The 26893-nt window shown below is 46.5% G+C and overlaps 1 protein-coding gene across 1 annotated transcript in view; it reads right to left on the minus strand.

Annotated features, from left to right (window-relative positions):
- LOC147709813 (NACHT, LRR and PYD domains-containing protein 3-like) overlaps positions 1-26893 on the minus strand; it is a 453703-nt gene that overhangs the window by 163345 nt on the left and 263465 nt on the right. Inside the window, exon 8 of the mRNA XM_086926111.1 lies at positions 23070-23127. Coding sequence (XP_086782237.1) covers positions 23070-23127 — 58 coding nt within the window. The remainder of the gene's footprint in view (positions 1-23069; positions 23128-26893) is intronic.

Consider the following 26893-nt stretch of genomic DNA (forward strand, 5'->3'; position numbering starts at 1 on the left):
AGCTTTGGTCCCCTGCCACAGTCGTGACGGACACTACGCGTACCCGCAGGATTTCCTGTATCTCCCTCAGGCCTACGGAGGTGACGGAGACTGCGATCAGCACCCAGACGAGGTGGTGAGGAGTGCAGAGGATCCCGACCAGAGCCTAGCCGAAAGAAGCAAGGTCCGAGGTGTCAAGAGGCCCACCAGTTCCGAAGTTCCGAAGTATTCCCGTATCGAGTCGAGTCGAGTCCAGTCCGGTCCAGTCTAGTCGAGTTTTCCGAGGCCTTCTGTTCCGTGCTTCCCGGTGAGTACCGTTGCTGGGGACGCATCTAGACGGGTGCATTATTATGTATCCGGTAAAGACGGGTTTGGGTACGCAAACACGGTCTGCACTGTTTTAGACAGTGTATCTGTGCTGTTTAGCAGTACATCTAGGATAAAGGGTAGTAATATGTGTTACATTACCGTTCAAAATGTTTCATGTGATTAATGTCGTGGTATGAGTGACTGTTTTGTGTGCATTACCGTGTTTTTTTGTGTGACTAGCTGTGTTCAGAAGTAAGTGACAAGTATCGAGTATCCAGCACTAAGTAACAAGATGCCGCTTTTCAATAAGTTAAGACAGATAGGAACTAGGAAAGGGATGCTAGAGGAAGAAATTCCTATCCCCCCTAGGGACACTCCTGGAAATTTTATGTATCATAAGCATGGCTTAGATGCCATACTGTACCTAGATTTATGGGCCGATTATACTAAGCACCTAGAAGAAAGACACAGGTGGCCCGTTACAGGAACTTGGGATGCCGAGTGCATCCTGAAAGTAGAAGAAGCGCTATGGAAAAAGAAAGCCAGACAATCTCAGAAAGATGCCATAGAATTTTGGCGTAAAGAATCACATAAACGTGCCGAAAAAGCACTCCGAAGAGAAGACAGACATAGAGAAGAGTCGGATAAAGTCCGAGAAAACGAATTAGTTAATGAGGGGATCCGAGTAAAGGCAGAACAAGTAGACCGCATGCGAAATAACCTTGTAAATGGTATGTACTTAGTGACCGAGGGCTCGCCTGAAGCCACTTCAGAAATACCGAAAGATCTGCCACCGCCATTGGTTCCAACTAAAGTGACTCACAGAACTACAAAGGACATATTCCTTGCCTCCTATCTAGATGATGTAGTTCCCGCTTACACCAATCCACCTGCCCAGGTACCACCTGCTGATGGTGACGGAGGTGGCAACCCATCCCAAGACCATATCCCGCCCTTACCACAACAAAGTTCACCCGTCCGGATTCCTGTTCCACCTATTCCTCCACCACTTCCTACACCTAAGATGGATACTCTGAATCCGTTTAGGCCTGACCCTGGAAGAACACCAGTTCAGTTACTTACACAGTCCCCACAGACAAGTCTTGCTCAAGCCTCCGCCTCTGGAGGTGCGACAGGAGGTAACCAGACCCCGCCACAACAACATAGGTTAAACATAAGGGACATATTAAAGAACCGTACACCCCGAACCTCAAATTTCGACATGCTTAAAGAACCCCTTCCAGTTTGCAGATACGACCCAGTACCCGGTAAAGACGATAGGATGTTATTAGCATCTCTACGCTTACGAAAAGTCACAGATTACTTAATGCTATTCCCAGGAATGACTGATCACCTAGATAGAATATACCATTTTATCCAGACTGGGGAAGATCCTGACTGTATTAAAGAGGCTCTGGCTTACCAGAAAACTGACACTCAAGGTTGTATATTACGATTCTTCATAAACTGTCTAATAAGAGAACGAGACAGGCCTGGGGTAGACCAGGACGAATTGGATGCACTAAACAAATGGGGCCAGAACATAGCCGAGGGAAAACACGATAAACAGAATTGTATAGCAAGTATGTACAAAAAGATCAGGAAAGAAGTAATAGAGATACACGAAAGAAAGAAACAAGAAAGTGAAGCAGATAGCAACCGGCTTGATTCCTCCGAGGAGGAAGACCGAGAGGAACCCGAACAACAACCTAAAGAAACGATAGCGTACGTAGGTAAGGGAAATTACCTTAGGAAAGGTATCCGCCCAGAAAGCAAGAGAGTTTTTATGTCTGGTATATCAAAACCGAATTCTTCTGAATATCTGTTTCAAGATACCGATAAAATGCTTCAAGAACGAATGGGGTACCATGTACTCAATTCTATGGATGAACAAGAACTAGCCCGGTCAGCAGTACTATGGGCTGACAATCCTAGCATATACAATGATGATACCGTAGCACAGACATTTCTGAACCTTTCCCCAGACGAGCAGAAATTAGCGGGTGTATACATGATTCAGCATCTTCTCACGTTATACAGAAACGAACATTCGGACCCAGGTCCCTTACCTGATACATTAGAAGCACTACTTATGAATAGATGGAGGGGCCTAAGTACCAAGTTGATTCAAATAATTCTAGAGCAACGACACAGATATAACGCTTTCTTAGGCCCACAACATGTTTCAGCTCCGCCCCCAGAAAGAAAAATGTTTCATATGGAACATTTGGACAGACAGAATCCTTTACGAGAAGTACACCCAGTTATGGGTACAGATAATACTCTGAAACGCGTGTATGTGTACACACCTTTGACAAAGTTAGAATTGTAAGAAATGAAGAAGCTAGTACCCTGTCACGATAAAGACCCTGCAGGTTTTCACCGAGAACTTAAGGATATGTTACTCATGGGAGACTATACATATACGGATATTATGAAATTGTTAAAAGTACTGTTGCCTACTGGCATCTATGAGAAACTCAAAGAAAAAGAATGGGAGGTGGGAGAGAAAAAGATTATATGGACTGAAATAGAGGACGAGGAAAAACTCCGTACTCCAGGGCTAGGCCTTGGGGAGAAAGCTAAAGCATTACCAGGTCTGATAGTACAGGTTTTGCCAAGATTATTGACAACTAAAAAGGAAGACTGGGACGCGATCTCAGCCTGTAAACAGAAACACGATGAAGATACTAGTGACTTCTATTCAAGATTCGAGAAATGTTTCATTATTAATAGTGGCCTGAAACCAAGTAGCGAATCATACCCACACCTTTTTGTAAGTAAATTAGTAGAAAATTCCCTAACACAGGTTAAGAATCGTGCATATAAAGTCGAAAGCACATGGCAAGCGAATACGCCATTCCAGATGTTACAAATGTTACAATATCATCAGAACAGAATTAGAGAAGAACAAGAACATGAACAAAGACGTATGAAAGACACGAAAATGAAAATACTAGTTGCCCAGACAGTCCCAGCTGACGGTCAGAAAAAGGGTGGGACGCAGACAAATAACTCAGCAGCTCCCGTTAAAGGGACATGCAACTATTGCAAGCAGCCAGGCCACTACGTAAATGAATGTCCAGTCCTGAAACACAATATAGCGACAGGTAAAACTAAAGAAAGACCGCGTCAGCCTAGACAAGACCAGGTCCAGCCACAGACTTCACAGAGCACACAGCCTATACATGCTTCATCACACACCGCCCAGACCGTAGCGGTATCACAGCCACAGCCCATTGCCGCGACTCAGCAAGTTTCACAGCAAATGTACCAGTATGCCCAATCTGATTATCCCGATTATCAGCGATACACATGAAACAGCCTTGAGAGGGAGGTTGGCTTGCACCTTATCGAGATTCCTGTAGATCAAGAGGGTCCTTATGTACATAGTCAGGTATTGGGAAAAGACAGAAAGTTTTTAATTGACAAAGGGGCAAGCCGCACAACAATCAGCCATGATGAAGTCCCAGGGGCACCCCTCTCAGGCTCACAGAATGTTTCCCTTGGTTTTTCAGGAAAGCCTATTGTAAATGAAGTATCAGAACCCGTCCCCCTAGCAGTAGGTCCATTATCACGTGTTACAGATTTGTTACTCAAGAAATCATGTCCAGAAAACTTGTTAGGAATAAAGACACTGAAGGCTCTAGGAGCTGTGATATGTTGTTCTCCGGTAGGAGTTAGACTTTTCCTGCGTGACTTTAAGGGTCACTATGTATTACGAGATTTTGATGTCAGATTGAAAAATGTACCAGAACACCTGTGGGCACAAGGCCCAACCGATGTAGGTTGCATGCACATTACACCATACCGTGTTACACTCAAACCAGGAGTTGTTTTACCTCGAATCAGACAATACAAGTTACCACCCGATGCTGTCGTGGCTTTACTGGAAATCATTGAAGAGCTTATTGCCCAAGGAGTGGTCGTAGAGACGGACTCCAATATCTGTAATTCCCCTATCATTCCGATTCTTAAATGTACTGATCCCAATGCACCGCCAGTATATCGGCTGGTGATTGATTTACGAGAACTGAATAAATGCATTGTTCCACAGTACCCTGTGGTTCCCGACATCTCATCTTTATTGACTGCTATTGATTCCGAAGCGACGTTCTTTACTGTAATTGACCTCAAGAACGCCTTCTTCAGTGTGCCCATTGATCCGGAGAGCCAATATCTCTTCGGATTCAGTTTAAATGGACGAAGTTTCAAATTTTCACGCGCACCTCAAGGATTCACAGAAAGCCCCAGCATCTATAGCCAAGCACTGAAAAGACAACTTGATTGTATCCAAATGCCAGTTAACACTACCTTACTACAGTACGTCGATGATCTGCTGATCACCGCACGAAGTGAACCCGAATGTGAACAAGCATCATTGACCGTTTTACATTTTCTGGCCGACAAGGGACACAAGGTGTCTCCTTCGAAGCTACAATTCTGTGTTCAGCAAGTTGTGTACTTGGGTCACTTGCTGTCCAAAGTGGGGAGACAGCTCACTCCTGACCGCATCCAATTAATTGTAAATATGCCACAACCCCAGACACAAAAGGAAGTGCGGGCCTTTATAGGCCTCACCTCGTACTGCAGACAATGGATTCCCCAGTATGCATTTCTAGCTAAACCACTCATTCAGTTGACAACACAGGAGGCAGCGACTTCGACTGCCCTTCCTTGGACTCAGGAACATACACAGGCTTTTGAGGAATTAAAGAAAGCTTTATGCCAAGCACCAGTTCTAGCGACACCATGTTACAGCAAACCTTTTACACTTTTTGTTACAGAACGTGATGGTACAGCGTTGTCTGTCCTCACTCAAGACCAAGCAGGTTCACATAAGCCTTGCGCTTATTTTTCGAGTACATTGGATTCAGTAGCCCAGGCACTCCCTGCGTGCTTAAAGTCAGTCGCAGCGACAGCCTTAGCAATCAGACAGAGCGACTCAATTGTATTAGGACATCCATTGACAGTACAAGTTCCACATTCTGTAGAGGTCCTTCTAAACTGAACCCAGACTCAACACTTGACTATAGCACGATTAACAGGTTATGAATTGACACTATTCCAGCCTCACATAGAAATCAGACGCTGTAACATTCTAAATCCTGCCACATTGTTACCTTCGATTATAACAGATTCAGCCCCGCATGATTGTATAGAGATTATTAATGCAGTAACAAAGCCCCGACGAGATCTAACAGATGTTCCACTGACCAACCCAGACCTGACACTTTATGTGGACGGTTCATGCATGAGAACAAGTACAGGAGAGTTAGTGGCCGCATACGCAGTAACCACTGAAACCGAAGTCAAAGAAACACATCGTATTGACACACTGTCCTCTCAAGCAGCAGAGCTCATCGCTCTGACCCGAGCCTGTATACTAGCCAAGAACAGAAATGTTAACATATACACTGATTCTCGTTATGCTTTCGGAGTCGTACACGACTTCGGAATGTTATGGCAAGAACGAGGTTTCTTGACTTCCCACGGAGCCAAGATTCAACACGGTCTCCTCATTCAAGCACTGTTAGAAGCAATACATCTGCCTTCGGGCATATCCATCATGAAGTGTAAAGCACATACTAAAGTTACAGACTCTGTTTCCCAGGGTAATGACCTGGCAGATCAAACAGCAAAGCATACAGCATTGACTCACACCCAGACAACTGATGTGACAAAGATTATAGTACCGACACACTGTATGACTGTTAAGGATCCCACACTGGATGTAATCGATATTCAGACACATGCCACTCCAGATGAAATCAAGAAATGGACTGAACTAGGAGGGATCCAGACAGATCAGGGATGGATGACGAAGGGAAAATCTACATGGTTTCTCCCCGATTCTATGGTTCAAGTCATAATAAATACTGCACATAGTCCCGCCCACCTAGGAGAAAAAGCCATGTTAGACAGTTTACAGAATCTCTGGTACAACAAACATTTACGAGCAGCAGCAAAACAGAAAGTGCGTACTTGCATGATCTGTTGTCAGTTCAATCCAGGTAAAAGCGTCCCTGTAGAGCAAGGTGGATTTCATCCTCCCGATCACCCTTTTGAAGTCCTCCAGATGGATTATATCCAGATGGACCGATGTCGAGGATTTAAGTATGTCCTCGTAGTTGTTTGCGCACTTTCCCGTTGGACCGAAGCATATCCAGTCCCAGACTACACTGCTCCGACCACTGCCAGGCAGCTGGTTCGAGAATTCTTCCCACGGTACGGCTTGCCTCGTATCGTGTACTCAGATAATGGACAGCCCTTCTCGTCCGAGCTCATGAAGCAGGTTTCACTCCTGCTAGGATATCAGTGGAAATTCCATTGCGTCCGACATCCCGAGGCAGCTGGCCTTGTAGAAAGGCATAATCAGACACTGAAGACCCGCCTTGCCAAAGTTTGTAAAGAGAAAGGGGTCGACTGGATAGTCGCCCTGCCAGTAGCATTATTCTATATGAGGATGGTTCCTCATTCGAGATCAGGGCTATCCCCATATGAGGTGGTTTTTGGCAGGCCACCAAATATGTGGGGGACGCCCATGCCTAAGAAAATAACTGATGTTGATTGCAATATGCTGACAGATTACCTTGCCTCCTTGATGTCTGCACTCCAATCATGTCGTTCACAGGTTGCTGCAGCCTTTCCCGACAACACTGATGTAAAGCCACACGATGTCCGCCCAGGTGGCACAGTGTTGATCCGCAACTTCGATAGGAGGAGTCCGCTGGAGCCCCGCCGGCAGGAGCCGAAGCTCGTCCTTCTGACCACGAGGACCGCTATCAAGGTTGAAGGCCGCAAGGGGTGGATCCACACGAGTCATATAAAAAAATGCAATGAACTTTTACCCGAAACTGACTCTTCCACCCCCTCAAAGGACTGCCTAGAATCTAGTGACTTTAAAGTTCCCAAAAGAGAGAAAACTCCGCAAGAGGAGTACAAAACTAAATTACGATCTAGCAAGTCAGACAGTCTAATTGTTTAAGTCCTCCCCTAGGTGAATCGGTTAAATTAGTTTCTGACATGTATCCCCTAGATCGAGATAGAGAGAGAGAGAGACAACTCAAGAAACGTGCACATTGTAAATCACTCCGTAGTCACTGTATAGTGACATTATTGATTTTGTTTTTTTTAAGCCTTCTGGTTATTGCTGCTAGTATATTGCTGCCTGTATATTACCCTATCTTCAAGCATACACAATCTGCTTACAATGTCTCTGCTGAACATTCTTTTAGTGAATTACCATTACATGAGTTATCTTACAGACTTGCGCTTCGCAACAATACATTCATTAGTATGTTACATCACTCCCATCAGACTAACAATGCTACCAACTGTTGGATATGTGGCCGACTCCCTCCCTACCAGAAATACAAGGGAGTTCTGCCTCTTTTCCCGTACCCGTTCACTCACAATGGCTCCTGTGGTGCATGGTTCAGATTAATAAATTCTTTAGATTCTGATATTGCTATTTTCGAAGGAAATTGGGTTTGGGGAAACCTGAACTTAGTTCTGCTTAACGCCTGCTACCCTGACAAGAAGGGACTTCCCACTAGGACAGGAACTGATCTAGAAAATGAAGTATATGGTTTAGGTAATTACACAATTAACCTCATGATTCTTACTGTTGAATCCGAAGCTGCACCAGTTCTCCCTGCTATGTCAGTATTACCAGTCACTGGTGATTTATGTCTCAGAAAGAAGGGTTCAGTACACTTAGGTCATAGTAAATGTACCACTGTGGTCGAATTCAGTGATCAGGGCAGATCTACATTTAGAGCTACTCGTCATTCCTACTTTGTTTGTGGCCATACCGCATACATACGCTTACCTCTAGATTGGGATGGTACCTGTTACATTGCCTTCCTTCTGCCCCCTGTTTTCCTAGCTCCTCCTGATTATCACAGAAATACAAATCTAGTAAATAGTAGACTCAGACGAGATCTCCCGATTGTCGACTATACTGAAACGGCATGGGAACAATATACAGACTTTAATAAAGGTTTCTTCCCCTATTTAGGTGCTGTTTTCAATAGTAAACTGATACGCAAATTAACTAGAACCCTCGAAGCAGTAGTGAATGAAACTACCTCCGCTCTAGGCAACTTAACAGAAGAGCAGTCCGCCATGCGGGTTGTTGTTCTTCAGAATCGGCTCGTTATTGACGTCATCTTGGCAGATAGAGGCGGAGCTTGTAAGGTCATCGGGTCAAGTTGCTGTGTTTTCATTCCAGAAAACGCGCCAACTGTATATAAAGCTATCACACGTCTTCATAAAATTGCAAGTTTGATACATCAGAATCCAGGCACCTGGACTTGGTCGGGTTGGTTCTGGACAACGTTGACTGCTTGGGGATGGAAGATCCTATCCTTCCTAGGCATTGCCCTTCTCATAGTATTCACTTGTTGCCTATGTCTACAATGTGGGCCAGCGATTTGCGGTCTGTGCGCCACATCATGTATTCCGCATTCCAGTTTTCATGCCAAACGCGAAAAGAAGAAAGAAGAGCAAATGATGTTACGTGAACAGACTGATCGGTTCATGAGGATCGATATATCATAAAGGGTCCGTAGGGAACAAGGAGGGAATGAGGAAATATAAATTTTATGGTCGAGAAATGTTCCCTAACGTGTACCCCACCGTCTCCATGTACGAACTTAAAGTGCATGTAACTTCCCTCCTGTGCCAACTATGAAGACGCAAACACATTTGCGTCCAACGTTAACATGTCTTCTTTCAGACCCACCCTGAACGGGTTGAATAGTCCGTTTCTAAGTATGCCTTGCCAACGTCTTTCTGTGGTGTACTTTACACGTTTTCCAGCCCAGGCAAAGTAGGCCCTGAATTCTGCCATCGAGCCTTTCCCTGCCTTCAGATTCTGAAATGCCTCAGCCTGGGCCGGCCTCTGTACCCGTGACCTCTGCCTTACTCCCTGCACGGCTCACGGCGCTTAGCTCAGCCTGTTGCCTGCCAAGACTGTATTCAACCTTCGAATTATCTGTTCCGCTCCTCGAAAATACATTCCTGCCTACTAGTTTAAGTAAACATCCTTCCAGCTGCAGAGCAAAGGGCCCGGCCTCACTGTCTCCGTCCGAGTAATTCATAGTCTCTGTTACCATGGTAGGCCCATGCCCCCTCGCATCTCATGCAGACACTTAGACGCTTATACACGCACTCACAGTCAGTATAGAATAGCCTCTGTCCGAGAGACCTTTTCATTCTAGATAATATGGTTCCCAAACATCAGATACCAGATATGATTTAGGAACGAGTTGATCTGACATGCCAGACTTCTGTCTCTTTCCTCTAGTGTAAATGTCAAGTCCCCTGCACCCTCCAACTTTACGTCAATCTCACGTCATGCAGCTGCGTGCGCATCCTAGCTACCGATTTCTGCTGACTCTGCACTATTCTGTCATAGAGCCACCCCCTTCTGACACTTACATGTGACGTTTCTAGAACACACCTCTGTGCACGCCTTAGTTCACGCCTTCTGATTACGTATTGCTAATACGTGTGTATCTTTATCTTGTCTCTCTCAGCTGTTACGCCTTCTGCATTGACTTCTATTGTGTATATTAAGTATAAAAGCAATGTAATGTCAATAAACTATGCTCTATCCCTTCCTGCACCCCAGTGGTGGCAGGAACCCGATATCCAGTACCTGACCCATTCCTTTTTAAGGAATAAAACCCCTAAGAACTCTAACACCACGGACTCTGCCTCTTTCTTTCCGATTGAGTTATTTTTGTTTAAGTACTTACCTGCATAGAAATTAAGACGGTAAATCAAATATTTACCACACCCTGACAAGGGTTCATGGTGCGAGGAGGATTCTCAATGATGAAGCTTGCCACCTCTGGTGGGTGAGAGAAACTGTCCACCAAGGAGACGACTTCTTTCTACTCAGCCTTCTTTGCCTTTTTTCTCTCTCTTGATAGACCAGAGGGCTCATGTGTGTTTTGCTCAAAAGTTGTGCCTGAATCTGTTGGACCGAAAAGTCATCAGAGTACAGTTTGTTGTGAAGCACAGAGGGTACTGCAAATTAAACAAGCATTGGCATAGTCAATAGGTCTCGCCTTTAGGACCTTATAAGTGTTTAGCCATGCAACAGTTGATGTTGTTGCACCAAGGATATTGTGCTGCATAGCTAAATACTAAGAAAGTCCCAAAAGCGAGACCTATTGGCTATGCCAATACTTGTTCTCTCTTGGTAACACTTATACTGATGTTATTGAAATTAGTTTTTGATGTATATGAACATATGATATTGTTCTTTGCACTACTCTTTTTTAAATCTATCAATAAATGCCACAAATAAAACAGAAACACATTACAGAGTTGTCTGATGAAGACCCCACTGTAGCAGTCAGAAATCTAGCTAAGATAAGGAATGTAATACACTGCATCTCCAAATTCCTAGCACTGGCTCGAACCCTGCTTCTAGAAGGAAAACTCCCTCTAGAGTGGCTCTACAGAACCAATGTCACGAGAAACAGTGTGCCACAGGACTCAGGCTCTGCACCACAGATGAGGCCTTCCTGGTCCAACAGCAGTCTGGGATTGCCTGTATTCCCATTTGGAGAGGACCAGTGCCGGTGGTTTGAGCTGGAGTGATCCTATTGGAGCAGAACGAAGGCTTATCTACATATGGCTGCGTTCTATGTAGTTTGATATAGTGAGTGAGAAAGGATGGGCAAAAATGTGGCTGAGAGCAATTCAAGCTTTCCTTCCTTCTCTTTGTTGTATTACACAATCAGGCACAGGCAAGGAAAGTGGCCTCTGTTGCGAGCAAAGGAGTCAGCCTCGTCAAGGTCCAATACACACAAAATCCAAAAATACACTACAGTGTGTCTGACAGGCAGATGGATCGCACACCCTCTCTCTCGGGCTTTGTAAAGTGCCCACGTGCCCCAGAAAGAGTGTGGGGAGCTGTGAAAGCACAGCTATTAGGATTAATTAGGAGCAGCACGGGCAGTTAAGAGGTGGAGAATGAAGCCTCCGCCTGTCTCGTGCCACAAAACGCGCCTGTGGCAGGCTCGCACCCGGATACATCTGTAGACGAGGCAACAGAATAAACTAAGTTTGTGAAGTGGTGAACACAGGTGTGAATAAACATGCCAGGGAGAACATCCAAAAGGAAAAAGCTAGAAATAAATATGTAAAACCAATAATAGACACAGGAGGTTGTCGGAACTCGAAAGAGAATGCGGTTTGATCCTAGTAAATAATTCCCCCCTATTTTTATAGCTGGCACAGGGAGAGGTGCTGCCAACCCAGCCAGCACAAATATTCCGCCTCCTAAAACACATGCAGCACCCCAGCTGTGGGGCCTGGCAGCCCAAGGCCAGGGAGAGCCATGCAGAGCCCCTTAACACCGGGTAAATGTCGCAGAACCGAACAAGCTGGGTCCAGGAGGCGATAGAGCGGCTGCAGAAGGGCATGGTGAGAATATAGGGACATGGGAGAGGAAAAAGAGGTTACACAAAGGACAAAGGCAACAAGAGAGGGAGGGCCTTCACACAAGCAATAAAAGAAGCCAAATGGCAGCTGTGCACGATGGCAGCTGTGCACGTCACAAGTGCGCTTGTGCGCATGATAGTAAGCTGGTCGCCGGGAAAGTAGCACTTTTCAAAGCAGATACTAAATGTCTCAGCCAGACCAGCGCATGCACAGGGTTAGGCCGAGACCTAAAAACAGTGGGCCAGTGGCAACTGGTTTTGCTCTAAACTTCACCTGGACTTCGCTGGACATCGCCCCCGGATGCCAAAGTCACCCCCTCTGCTGACAGAGCAAGGGGCAACCACAGGAAGACCCCCATCATCGGCTCAGCGTCCTTGAGCATCTTCAGCATCCTGCATTCCTTGTATCAAGACCACTCCATTGACTTCTATGGCGGCCCATCCATAGAACCTTCAGCATCCTGCATCCCTTGTATCAAGACCACTCATTGACTTCTAAGGCGGTCCATCCATAGGATCTTCAGCATCCTTTACATCAAGACCACTCATTGACTTCTATGCCGCTCCATCCACAGGACCTTCAGCACCCTGGCATCAAAGATCTAGAAAGTTTGGAATAGGGAGCTACCCTTTCTGACAGGAAAAGGATTGGGTCAACAATCATACAAAATACAGAACTCCTTCTCCTGGATTTAGTAAATCTTAAGTAAAGTACATCCCTACGGGGACGTTTTCATTGGACAACAAGGGATTTGCAGTATTGTACGGGTTACCAAATTTACAACTAAAACAATCTGTTGGACCCACAAGTACTATAGAAACCTCATGTACACGGACAAAAGTTTATGTAAAATATCCTTCATTTATTTTATAAAAGTAAAAAATTCATAGTAACATTGAACATGTTATATGAAACGACAAGAAATACACTTTCAATTTTTGCAAAAAAAATATACACTCAAATGTTAAAAAGAGTTATAAGGTTAAAAAATGCTATTATATCACTGTCTACATCAACATATTAAAACATCACATTTATTGGTCAAACAATGATAAAGGAACAAACTGTCGACGCGGCGTTTCGGTGCCCTTTGTTTTATTCTTGCACCTTCTTCAGGACTCGTTCCCTGTATTGTCACTTCTACAAAAATCACATTACATTTCATTAGGTCCCATTCCATTATAACATCAAATGCACTTAGTTTGCTACATCTATTCAATTTTGCCCTAATATTTGGTAACCCTCACACATTACAATCCAAAGTTCATTTATATTGTTCTAATGCATCTCTAATTTACTGCATATTCTCTTAAGAATTTATATCGAGGACATATATCATAGTTTTACACTCTAGATACATGTTGGATGTTTATTTAATTAACATCAAGGACTATTTGCCTTATTATCTCTGCAGTCCCCCCCACATGGTGACTTACCCAGCTGATTTAAATCCAAAAGGATGTAATCTTCGGAGGGGAGCGCTTGTGGAGTGATGAAGTCTGTGATGTCTTCACTAAATTGTGCGCGGGGTCCTGGAGGCCTGTAAAGGAGGGTGCCTCTGAGTGTGGTCTTGGGGTCGATGTGGATCTGGAAGTGAAGGTGTTCAGTGTTGGCGAGATTGACGTCTGAGCTGGTTGAGATGCGGATGGATTTCTTATGGACGATAGCGATGCCTCCTCCTGTGTGTCCGGTACGGTCCTTGCGAATGATCTTATAGCCTTCCGGGATGGCAATGGTGATGTCTGGGGCTGATGTGGCGTTCATCCAAGTTTCTGTTAGGAAGGCGACGTCAGGAGAGATGGTGTCTAGTAGATTCCAGAGGTCGATGACGTGCCTGTGGACTGAGCGGGTGTTGAGCAGGATGCATTGTAGGTGGTTGGGGTCGGATATCTGGAGTGTGTTCGTAGATGAGGAGTGGTTCTTGGTGCCGTCGAACTTGCAGGAATTGCAGGAGAAGGGTCCATGGGTGTGTCCAGGAGCGGCTTGGACGCAGTAGGGGGAACGGCCGGGGTTAAGGGCTAGGAGGGTGGTGGCATCGTAGGTAATGCGGGAGGGGTGGGCATTACGAGGACCAGGGGGTCTGGCGCTGGGCGCGGTCCAGGCGCGGACGGGCGTAGACGGGCTTACCTTTGGCGTTGTTAAAGACCACACTGTTTCTTCTGACTTGAGAGGGACGTCTAGTAAAGTTCTGAAGGACTGACTCAAAAAGGACATGTAATAATTACTTGAGTTACTGAATCAGAATCAGAAATCTTTCATTTCCAAGAATTGAATTTCCTACAGGAATGTGGCACACTTTTACCTTCCACAAATACAATAAATAGTAATTTCATATAATTTTGAATAAATAAGTACACAAGTACATCAATATATCTACTAAATTCATAAAAAGGAGAGAAACATGTGCTTCTGACAGAACTCGCGACTCCTGAGGCGGAAGCCGGGAGCCAAGGGCTTGTTTTAAAAAATGTTGAATTGTTATTTCTTGTGACCTATTTTAATTTGTTTTGCCATTCACTTGACCGCTGTGTGAGTTAGACACAGGTTTTTTAAAACAATAGCTTATTCCCATCGCCAACCTCCCTGTGACTCCCCCATACCTCGCGCTCCGCTGGTGGGCGATTTAGGGTCTCCTCGACCGCGTACTAGGCAGGAACAACAGTGCTCTTCACAACCGCCATCTTGGGAAGGTCGGTCGGCGCTCTAGTGTTGTGGGCGATTTAGGCCCTCACACTACATATAGGGCGGACTGTCAGTCTGACTCACTGACAGAACTCGCGACTTCTGAGGCGGAAGCCGGGAGCCAAGGGCTTGTTTTAAAAAATGTTGAATTGTTATTTCTTGTGACCTATTTTAATTTGTTTTGCCATTCACTTGACCGCTGTGTGAGTTAGACACAGGTTTTTTAAAACAATAGCTTATTCCCATCGCCAACCTCCCTGTGACTCCCCCATACCTCGCGCTCCGCTGGTGGGTGATTTAGGGTCTCCTCGACCGCGTACTAGGCAGGAACAACAGTGCTCTTCACAACCGCCATCTTGGGAAGGTCGGTCGGTGCTCTAGTGTTGTGGGCGATTTAGGCCCTCACACTACATATAGGGCGGACTGTCAGTCTGACTCACTGACAGAACTCGCGACTCCTGAGGCGGAAGCCGGGAGCCAAGGGCTTGTTTTAAAAAATGTTGAATTGTTATTTCTTGTGACCTATTTTAATTTGTTTTGCCATTCACTTGAACGCTGTGTGAGTTAGACACAGGTTTTTAAAAACAATAGCTTATTCCCATCGCCAACCTCGCCGTGACTTCCCCATACCTCACGCTCCGCTGTTGGCCGATTTAGGGTCTCCTGGACCGCGTACTAGGCAGGAACAACAGCGCTCTTCACAGCCGCCATCTTGGGAAGGTCGGTCGGCGCTCCAGTGTTGTGGGCGATTTAGGCCCTCACACTACATATAGGGCGGACTGTCAGGCTGACTCACTGACAGAACTCGCGACTCCTGAGGCGGAAGCCGGGAGCCAAGGGCTTATTTTAAAAAATTTTGAATTGTTATTTCTTGTGACCTATTTTAATTTGTTTTGTCATTCACTTGAACGCCGTGGGAGTTAGACACAGGTTTTTTAAAAACAAAAGCTTATTCCCATCGCCAACCTTTGTTTTTGCTTCATTTACTTTCAGTTTATTTACACTATTGTATAGGTGGAAATAGTTTAGTGCTCGCTGGAGACCTATTTTTGAGTTGTCGAGGAGGACGATGTCATCCGCGTATTGCAATATTGTGATCTTTGTGTTGCCACTGTTTCTTCTGACTTGAGAGAGACGTCTAGTAAAGTTCTGAAGGACTGAAGTCTTGTTGAAGACCACACTGTTTCTTCTGACTTGAGAGAGACGTCTAGTAAAGTTCTGAAGGACTGAAGTCTTGTTAAAGACCACACTGTTTCTTCTGACTTGAGAGAGAGACGTCTAGTAAAGTTCTGAAGGACTGAAGTCTTGTTAAAGACCACACTGTTTCTTCTGACTTGAGAGAGACGTCTAGTAAAGTTCTGAAGGACTGACTCAAAAAGGACATGTAATAATTACTTGAGTTACTGAATCAGAATCAGAAATCTTTCATTTCCAAGAAATGAATTTCCTACAGGAATGTGGCACACTTTTACCTTCCACAAATACAATAAATAGTAATTTCATATAATTTTGAATAAATAAGTACACAAGTACATCAATATATCTACTAAATTCATAAAAAGGAGAGAAACATGTGCTTCTGACAGAACTCGCGACTCCTGAGGCGGAAGCCGGGAGCCAAGGGCTTATTTTAAAAATTGTTTGAATTGTTATTTCTTGTGACCTATTTTAATTTGTTTTGCCATTCACTTGAACGCTGTGTGAGTTAGACACAGGTTTTTCAAAACAATAGCTTATTCCCATCGCCAACCTCCCTGTGACTCCCCCATACCTCGCGCTCCGCTGGTGGGCGATTTAGGGTCTCCTCGACCGCGTACTAGGCAGGAACAACAGTGCTCTTCACAACCGCCATCTTGGGAAGGTCGGTCGGCGCTCTAGTGTTGTGGGCGATTTAGGCCCTCACACTACATATAGGGCGGACTGTCAGTCTGACTCACTGACAGAACTCGCGACTCCTGAGGCGGAAGCCGGGAGCCAAGGGCTTGTTTTAAAAAATGTTGAATTGTTATTTCTTGTGACCTATTTTAATTTGTTTTGCCATTCACTTGAACGCTGTGTGAGTTAGACACAGGTTTTTAAAAACAATAGCTTATTCCCATCGCCAACCTCGCCGTGACTTCCCCATACCTCGCGCTCCGCTGTTGGCCGATTTAGGGTCTCCTGGACCGCGTACTAGGCAGGAACAACAGCGCTCTTCACAGCCGCCATCTTGGGAAGGTCGGTCGGCGCTCCAGTGTTGTGGGCGATTTAGGCCCTCACACTACATATAGGGCGGACTGTCAGGCTGACTCACTGACAGAACTCGCGACTCCTGAGGCGGAAGCCGGGAGCCAAGGGCTTATTTTAAAAATTGTTTGAATTGTTATTTCTTGTGACCTATTTTAATTTGTTTTGCCATTCACTTGAACGCCGTGTGAGTTAGACACAGGTTTTTTAAAAACAAAAGCTTATTCCCATCGCCAACCTCCCTGTGACTCCCCCATACCTCGCGCTCCGCTGGTCGCCGATTTAGGGTCTCCTGGACCGCGTACTATGCAGGGACAACAGCGCTCTTCACAGCCGCCATCTTCGGAAGGTCGGTCGGCACTCTAGTGTTATGGGCGATTTAGGCCCTCACACTACGCAGCGGGCAAGCCGTTGGCGCGCCGGAGGTGCGCCAGAGGTTAGCCCGTCTGTGCCCGTCCGCGCCAGGACGGGCCAGGGGTCGGGCACCATGGAAAGTCCCCATCAGATGTACATGTATTTATATAGCGCAAATCACCGACACGGTATCTAAGCGCTTGCATAGGGAACCCATCCTGGTATTCCCCTGTGAGATAGCCCCGGCAGGGTATCCACAAGGTGAAAGCCAGGCATCCCGCCGAGAGGGGCCGTAGTGGAGATTAAGCAAGCTATTGCCCAGAGTCGCAGAGTGTGAACCCATGAGTCGAGTAGGCACCGGAGCGAGAATTATCGAGTCCGTGGAATTTTTGAGCCCAAGACCCGCCGAGTCGGGGAATTGAACCCTGGTCCAGGACCGATCTCAGCTTCCGGGTCTGCTGCCTCTAACCCCTGAGCCACACTTCTCCACGATGAGGCTATCCTACTCCCGGGAACTTCTGTGCCAACTCAATCAGCCCCCTCGGTCTCTATGCACTCAATCCATTAGAGGTGAGGGTCTTCGCACCCACTGTCTCCACTGCCCATTTAAATGTACCCCTGCCAAGACCGATCACTCCACCCAGACGGCTATTAACATGGCCTTGATTAATTGCAGATCCCTGCCCAAACATGCCCAAGAAATTCATATGCTCCTAGAAGAGCATCAACTGGAGATTTTGTTTCTCACTGAGACATGGCTCGCCCCTGACTCTGACTCAGACATTGTACAAGCACTGCCTCATGGCTTCCTCATACAACATCTGGATCGACCCAAGGGAAGAGGAGGAGGGATAGCTGTTATTTACAGAGACCATCTCTCGTGCAGATTTCACGACAGCCCCCTTTCGGATTGCGAAAATGTGCACTTTACCATCCAAATATCCCCACATAACTCCCTCTCGGGAGTTCTTATCTATCGCCCTCCAGGGGCTTTGGGACAGTTCTGCAGTTCCCTCCTGGAATCCTCCTTGGCCATGGCCAGCACCCTGCCCAATTTCTTAATCTTAGGGGACCTTAATGTCCATTTTGATAATAGCAAGGAAAATAATGTCACAGAACTGCTATTAGATCTAGCAGCCCATCAACTCCACCTACAGAACGACCAACCCACGCACACTCTTGGGCACCTGCTTGACCCCATTTTCTGCAACATTCCTGATCTCAAAGTGAGAGCACCCATTCCATTGCCTTGGTCCGACCACCTGCTTATCCCCTTTAGCTGGTGGATCTCGACCACTCCTCCTCCCAACCAAGCTCCGGGAAGACTCTCTTGTCCCTGGACCAAACTAGATATTGACAAATGGAAGCAAGTTTTGGAGCGTTCTAGGCCTAACTATGAAACTGACCCCGCTACAGCAGATGCCAAGTTTTCTTCCTGGATTCAAAACTCCCTGGATACTGTCCTCCCCAAAAAACCATATCTGAAACCACGGAAAAAACTCACCTCCCCATGGTTCACACACGAGGTCCGCCTCCTAAAAAAACTCTGAAAGAGTGTGGAGGAAAGACTTTGACCCGAACAGCAAAAAGGATTATAAACTGGCTATCCTCAACTACAAAAAAGCTATAAAAATTGCGCAAACTGCCTTCTTCAACGAAAAAATTAGTACTGCATCTTGCTCGTCCAGAGAAACTTTTCTAATTGTAAAAAAACCTCTGAAAACCCGGGAGCCCATACGCACGAGTGATCTCTCGGACAATTATTGTAACGAGCTAGCCACCTATTTTGACCAAAAAATCCAAAACATCCTACACCAACTTCTCCCTCTCAATCCTGGGGACCCTCTGCACCTCTGCCTGACGCAGGCCCAGATCCTGGACACAGGATTAGATACGTTCTCCCTCATTAGTAAGTATATTCTATCTACTATTCTCCAATCCCTTAAGAGTGGCTCTCCATGCGACCCAGCCAGTCAAGTACCTAAAACAGGTAACACCCACCATCCTTGCTTCGATGATGAACTTGATCAATGCCTCACTAGCAGATGGAGCTGTACCCCCGAGCTGGAAGAAGGCGGTGGTCAGGGCCTTACTCAAAAAACCTAACTTGGACCCTCGAAACCTGACCAACTACAGGCCGATCTCTCTCCTTCCTTGCATTAGCAAGATGGATGAAAAATGTATTAACGGCCGGCTGTCCAATTACCTGGAACTCAATGACCTGCTCAAACCTTCTCAAACAGGTTTTCGCCCGGGCCAGGGTACTGAAACAGCGATGGTGGCGGTTGTCGAAGAGGCTAGGAAGATCATTGATGCAGGAGGGTCAGTGGCAGTGATCCTCCTGGATCTTAGTGCGGCCTTTGACACTGTCATCCACCACATCCTGGCTCAGCGGCTCAGAGACCTTGGTATCTCAGGGTCGGCCCTGTCTTGGCTAAAATCTTTTCTTCACTGTCGCTCCTTTCAGGTGGCGGAGGGTGACTACATCTCCAAAGAGACCCCTATACATTGTGGAGTGCCTCAGGGCTCTTCAACGTATACAGGTCTCCTCTTGAAAAAATCGTCACCCCCCACGGAATTAAACTCCTGACATATGCGGATAACACACAGCTGGTTGTCTCTCTCAATCCTAACATCAATTTGTACTCCTGTCTGGGGGAGATAGTCAGCTGGATGGATAGGTCCCACTTGAAACTCAACAGTGAAAAAACGGAGATACTGGTGATGGGCAATCAGTCTCACTTCCGTCCGGATTCTTTGTGGCCCCCGTGTATGGGCCTGCCTCCAACCCCCAAATCTGACATCAAAAGCCTGGGGATTTGGCTCGATCAAAACCTCACCTTGAACACTCAAGCAAGGAAAACGGCAGGAGTCTGCTATGGTCTCTTACGCACCGCTCGTAAGATTCTCCTGCTGCTCCCCTTTCAGTCAAGAAAGCTCCTTATACAAGCCAGACCTCTTGGCTTTGCCAATGGTTATTTAGATACCAACTGTCTCATGGGATATAAATGGTGACGAAAGGCTGACATGAAGTGATAGTGGTTGCATGAAAGGAGGGCTGCATGTGAACATGGATGAAGCTGCTGATAACATGTGAGCCCTTCAGAGCCTGCTTTGTTGATGGTTCTTGCATCCTTTGGAGGAAAAATATGTAGCGCCCCCGACCTCCTACCTCGCCACAAAAACAGCAACAAAGGGGCCTCTACTGTACAGACTAACATCCCCCAGGTACAGAAGGGCCTGTGATGGCCTCAGGGCCACAAAGCCGTCTCACTAGAATAGGAGCCCATGACCGGAAGGTTGAGCACAGACCCCTGGGATCGGTGCATTAGATCGCTGAGCCATCTTACTACAACAGGAGCAGACAGGTGAACCTCACTGTATCTCATACCTGCTGCTCAAAGCAGAAGAGAGGATCATACCCGTAAGAGGATCCCCACGTATGACCCTAACATGGTCTCAGGGCCGGCGCTAGGCATGGGCAGCATGGGCAGCCGCCCAGGGCCTCGCGCTCAGGTGAGAGGCAGGGGGCCCCCCTGCTCCACCAGGGCCCCCTCCCAACACATTGCAATACACATCAGAGATGTCTGGTGTCCGACCGCGTGGTGGCATTCCTGGGGGTGCAGGGGTGGGGGGGAGGGACAAACAGAGTGGGGAAGTCACAGGGCAGGGCCATCAATTAGGACTCAGAGTGTCAGGGGTGAGGCAACACCTCTCTTAAGTACCAGCCATTCCCTGTCTGCATGTTGTTGCTAGGTGACAGAAGGCCCCTTTGTTTCCAGGACCAGCCAGACACAGGTTAGGAGCAGTGGGTGAGGGGAGGAGGGAGCAGCCAGATCAACTGGTGCTGGTGCAGTGTTTTAAGAAAGGCCTTGTTACTGCTTCAAGCCCGGGGGAGGGGGCCCCCTTTCCCTGGGTCTCGAAGCACTAGAGCAAGCTGCAAGGTCGGGGTGTGGGGGCCCCCTTCCCAGCGCCTTGTAGCCACTACTCCCTCTTTCTTTTCCTTTCCTTTATTTGTTCCCCTGTGAAATGAATCCAAAAAAGAAAACTTTTTTGCTGGAAAGGTCATCTTTTTTGTGACATTTTTCACTTCCAAAGTGCAGCCTTGGGAAAGAGAGAAATAAAAAATTCAAACTGTAAAAAATAACTAAAGCAAGACAGAGTGGGTCGAAAAGGGTCCAGATTGATTTTATTCACACCTAAATCACATTAGTGCTACTACACCGAGTTTACCAGTGAAGCGCTACTTTTGTTTTCTTGTCTTTCTCTAAACAGCATTGTTTTCCCCAGGTGGGGAAGTGCACCATTTCTGGATGTACTGCAATACCTCCTTGATGGGCGGACTGGAAAATAAAGTGCATACCACTGCTCTGTATTCACAAATGTGGTCTTTTTAAACCATATTGCTTTTGTTTTGTAAGGATATATTCAATGGGCATTGAAGCAGGTCCGTTCCGGCCCTGTAGTCATGGCCTTACCTTTTCATGCAAAAGCACTCATTCATTTCTGAATAAGTGCTAAAACGTTAAGGTAACCATGTTGTTCCTGCTTATATTTCACATGCTTTAATTAATCTTACATTCCTTATGAGTGTTTGCTTTTTCCAGAATTATGTCACTTTTTTTTTTAGGCAGCATATTGCTCTTGTGTAGTGCGTAATTTGAAATGAGTCGCCTCTAGGTGTTAGTAGCGGGGCACAATTGGGTTGTAGTTGAAGGCAGTGCGAGTTTCTCTCAGTGGGGTAGTATGGTGTTCAGTGGAGAGAGGATGTGGCACTATGGTCAGAGCTGCCGAATTTGGAACTGGGGAGACAGGTTCAGCCTTCATGACCAGTCCACCAGACCAATCTCCCTGAGGGAGCACATTTCCATGCTAGACCTTGCAAGGACCCACACGACCTTAGAAGCCCTGGTGTCTTAGCACCAGCAGGTGAACCCTAGCAGTGGCAAGTGTGGGTTAACCTTGAAGGCCTGTCTACCACAATCCCTATTGAAGCCCACTGCAAGTCTTTTGGGGAGGCCTACAAAGCAGCACACCCTAGAGCAACAGTGACTCTGTCATTGAGGTCACAGGACCCTTGACCAGAGAGGCTCTAGGGCGGTGCAAACGGTGAGATTGCATTGAGCGCTGACTTTGGGTCATGTTTGCGAATATATTATCTTTCTAAAAGCACTTGCTGCCTCCTTCCTGGTCTCCAGGAATTTTCGGCAACAACAAAAATGTCATGAAACTCCGGTGATCAATAATATACATCTTTGTGAGACCTGCACCTAGCTTTTCCATCTAATGAGACAAATGTAATCCATGTAACAGTTTTAAAATATATGGACTTATTTCATTTGTATATTTATCTTTTTCTCCATGTTACTGATATCCATGTTAGGTCTCTTCAGGGATGCCAAATAAGATCAATAGTCCTGCGATGTCACTTTCTATGATGTCACTTCTTGTGATGTTACCAAGGGCGGCTCCTTCACTAGGGCGGAGGAGCGACGCCCCACTACTTTCTCGCAAAAGCAGAAACGCAAAATGCTAAAATGTCCATTTTATGTTTCTGCTTCTAGTACTGCGAGGAAGCAGAAGTGTTTCGTTGGGGGCGGGCGGGTCTGTTTTAGGGCAGGAGAAGATTCCCTTGCCAACTGCTAAGGGCGCTGACTGTTCGGCCAATCCAGTCATGCACACTCTGGCCTTTCTCTATGTAGGCTGCAATGCAGCCTACATGGGGAAAATGGCCTCCCCATAGGCGCCTGGCTGGTCGGCGTCCTGATCAATCACAACGCTGCCATTGCAGCAATATGATTGGCTTAGGGGAGGGGAGGGAGGCTGCCTGCTTCTTATTCTCCACCCCCCCCTTCCGAACTCCCGCGAGATCCTCCACCCGCGAGTCATGCCGGCTGCGACTGGAAGATATATGCAAATTAGAGGGGCCTCACATCTTCTCTTTCGCCTGGGGCCCCAGGAGTTCTAGGACCGGCCCTGCATGGTCTCGGTGGGAATGATGTAACCTCCCCCCACCTTCGCAAGGACATGAGGAAGAAAGACTCTGGACTCACCTGAGCTCCCGCACGCGGCACCGAGGATCCGTCAGCGCCTCGCACAGCACGGATATGTCTGCCTCCCGCTTCTCCTTGGAGGACCTGGGCTCAGATGAACTCTCCTCATTGGTGGACCGGGGCTCGGATGAACTCTCCTCATTGGTGGACCGGGGCTCAGATGAACTCTGCTTATCCCACATGTAACATTGTTGGAGTCTGTGGAAGAAAGAGCAGCCGTGAGCGTCACGGGGTCAGTGCAGGGGTCAATGCAGGGGTCAGGGTAGGGGTCAGGGCAGGGATCAGTGCAGGGGTTACGCAGTGCAAAGCTTCCTTCACTGATGTCTTTCGTCTTCAGAGTTAAGAAGAGATTTACTGTTAATGAGGACAGGGTTTTACTAACAGTGAAAGGCCTGAACTGCTCCTGTCTCAGGAGGCCTCAGGGAGACGAGCACCCCGACCTCTGACCCCTCGAGCCCCACAGCAGAAATGGAAAGAGCACCTAGAAGACTCCATACTGCGAAATGTTTTTAATTCCTTCTTTGGTCGAGGAACTGTGAAGATTACCCTTACAGTAACACTAGTTCTTAAAAGCAGCTTCAGCTAAGTAACCAGTACACAATAGATTTTACCTGTAGTCACTATGAGTGCCGTAAATAGATTTAGCTTCAGTCTGTACTATAATCTTGAATCTAAAGCTGTGCTTTTGAAAATATGTTTGTACCTTAATATAAGTATATTTTCACATTATAATGGTTTGAAACAAACCCCACAAGAAATAAATATTGACTGGTTATTTATTAATTATTCAACTCAGAAGACGCTCCTAGTAGGGAAGAAAAGAATGAATGAGCCACATCTCTAACTGCCAGCCAGGAGCTACAGAATAAATGAATGAATTGATGAATAGGGCGCAATCACAACTCACATCAGGTAAGAACAGAATGAAGGAATAACATTCACTGGGATCTCCCACAAGGGAACTGCACACTGAAAGAATAAAGGACACATAGAGCTCCCAATAGGGAACTACACACTGGATGAATAAAGCAAGCGTAGAGCTCACACAACAAAACTACACAATGAATGAATAAAGGACACATAGAGCTACTGTTTGGGAAATGCACAATGAATGGACAAAACACACGCAAGGCTCCTATTAGTTAACTCCAGAATGAATGAATTAAGCCCACATGGAGCTCCCATCAGTCAACTACTCAGTGAATGAATGAAGCACACGAAGATCTCCAATTAGGAAAATACACAATGAAGGAATAAAGCCGACGTACAGCTCCTTTTAGAGAACCGCACAATTAATGAATAAAGCACATCCAGAGCTCCCATTGCAAAATCACACAATTAATGAATACAGCACGCATAGAGCTCCCATTCTGGAACCACACAATGAATTAACAAATATTCGTAGCGCTCCCATTAGAGAAATACACCATGAATGAATAAAGAACTTGTACCGCTCCCGCAAAAGACCTAGCGAGTGAATGAATTTGTTCCTAACCCATGAGGCCATTATTATGCAATGCCCACAGTTTTCTAAACCATTATGCCAACAGCCCCAGATCTCACAGACTTCTGTCTCTCAGCCCTACGTACTTATTAACGGTACAAAAGTGTGGTTCTGTGATTTAGGGGTCTGTGGTTATGTGGTCCCGAACCCGTTCAATAAAGTTCGTCGGATATAGACGATTTTGGTATCAGCGAACCGCAAATGATAAGTGCGGTACGTACAAGTGTTTTCGTCATTTCCGATCAATGGGAACACTACGTATTCAGGGATTCCGTTGTGAACCCTCGGGTTCCATTTTGTGTATGACAGCCATTTTGTGTGGTTGCCCTCACATAGGCCGATGACTATGGCTGAACGATTCCTTGGGACACGTACACCTTAGCTGACTTTTGTGTGACCTGGCCGAACTGACTCCCTTGACCGAGGCTAAACTTGTTGAGCCAGTTCCTTGTTAGGCAGCTGGTCAGATAGAGATCAAAGAGCAGGACACTGCTGAATTTATGGTACACGCACACCCCCTTCTATCTTGTTCTACATCTGTTTCTGTTCCTTCCTTTATGGCTTAATAACTGATATGGGTTGAGGTCTTTATGATGGGTTTGTCCGGCCCGTCCGAACAGGAATGTTGGTTTTTGCTTGGTCATACCTGGTGGGCTGGACAACAGAAAGTGGGATTGTCGTCATGTGCTATGTTTGAAATGTCACTATTTCATTGGTCATTTTGTACGTAACTGATGCTAGCCAGGAATGTTTGCCTAAGGCCTAATTTTTCGCATAAAAGACGATGCCTTGCTCTATGAATTTGTGCAGTTACTGGCGAACCACCCGTGTTGTGCTTCGTAGATCTCTGTTCCTGGTTGCAGCCAATAAACTTGGTTCTTTGACCTCACCTATAAGTGTCCCGTGTCTCTGTTTGCCAAGAGAGGTGAATCCGAAGACATCGGGCGTTACCCCTGGTGCCGCTGGGTTCTATAAAAACCCGGTTCTTCAAAAGGGGGTGGTGATGGACGAAGCATCTGAATCAATCAAACACTCACACCCAGTCAAAAGATCTGGGTTTAATCCATCACCGTTCTTTAGCCCACTCTGCCACCCCAGTTCAGACATGGCTATATGCAAATGAGTCTGACCCTGTTCCTCATGGGAACAGTCCAGCCCGAACTGCCAAGCCATGTCTTCCCTGGACCGGAAACAAGCTTCCGAGGACCGGTTTCTGGCATTCCAGCCATCTTCAGCCCGGCTTGCTTGAATCCAGTGGCAAAGTGAGCAAGGGACTCATGTCTGAGCATACCCTGCCACACTTATGGTGGCCAAAAGCGGTATAAAAGGGGGGGTGATGGATGGAGCATCTGAATCAATCAAACACTCACACCCAGTCAAAAGATCTGGGTTTAATCCATCGCCGTTCTTTAGCCCACTCTGCCACCCCAGTTCAGACATGGCTATATGCAAATCAGTCTGACCCTGTGCCTCATGGGAACAGTCCAGCCCGACCTGCCAAGCCATGTCTTCCCTGGACCGGAAACAAGCTTCCGAGGACCGGTTTTCATCTGTGTGTGCTATGCCGTACTGGGGAGTATGTGTTGGACTTGGCCCTTTTTGCAGGGTCATCCCTTTACTTTTTGCCTTCCTCCTTTATTTTATCTGACCTTTTGTTGGCTGTTTTATGACTCTGAGCACTTTACCACTACTGATCAGTGCTAAAGTGCATATGCTCTCCCTATTGTAAATCGATGTATGGATTAGTGACTCCATGATTGGCTGGTTTGGTTTACTTGTCAGACCCTAGTACAGTGCACTGCGTGTGCCCAGGGCTTGTAAATCCAAATGCTGCTGGTGGGCTTGCAGCACTGGTTGCGCCACCCACAGAATCAGCCTGTAAAGAGTGTCTCAAGTCTGCCATTGCAGAGCCTGTGCGCAGTCTGGTACTGTCATGTTGACTGGGCAAGTGCACCCACTTGCCAGTCCCTAACCTTCCCTTTGCTGCATATTAGTCACCCCTATGGTTGGCCCAAGGGCAGGGTGCATTGTAGGTAAAAGGTAGGACGAGCCCTGATGTGTGTGGAATGTCCTAATAGTGCATTACAGCCATTTTAGTTTTTCACTACTGCAAGGCTACGTGTTCTGCCAGAATGGGCAGTTTGATTATTACATCTTATAATCCTAACTGATTCAGGGAACCAGGTAGAAATTCGAGTTTAGGATGCCTGAACTCAGAATGATAAAATACATCTTTTAGTGAAGTTAGTTTTAACATTCTGTGTTTTGAAATACCACTTGAGAAAGAGCTTGACACCTACTGAGTCTCAGGGACAACAGA

Source organism: Lissotriton vulgaris, chromosome 6, assembly GCF_964263255.1.
Source record: "Lissotriton vulgaris chromosome 6, aLisVul1.2, whole genome shotgun sequence".
Classification (NCBI taxonomy): Eukaryota; Metazoa; Chordata; class Amphibia; order Caudata; family Salamandridae; genus Lissotriton; species Lissotriton vulgaris.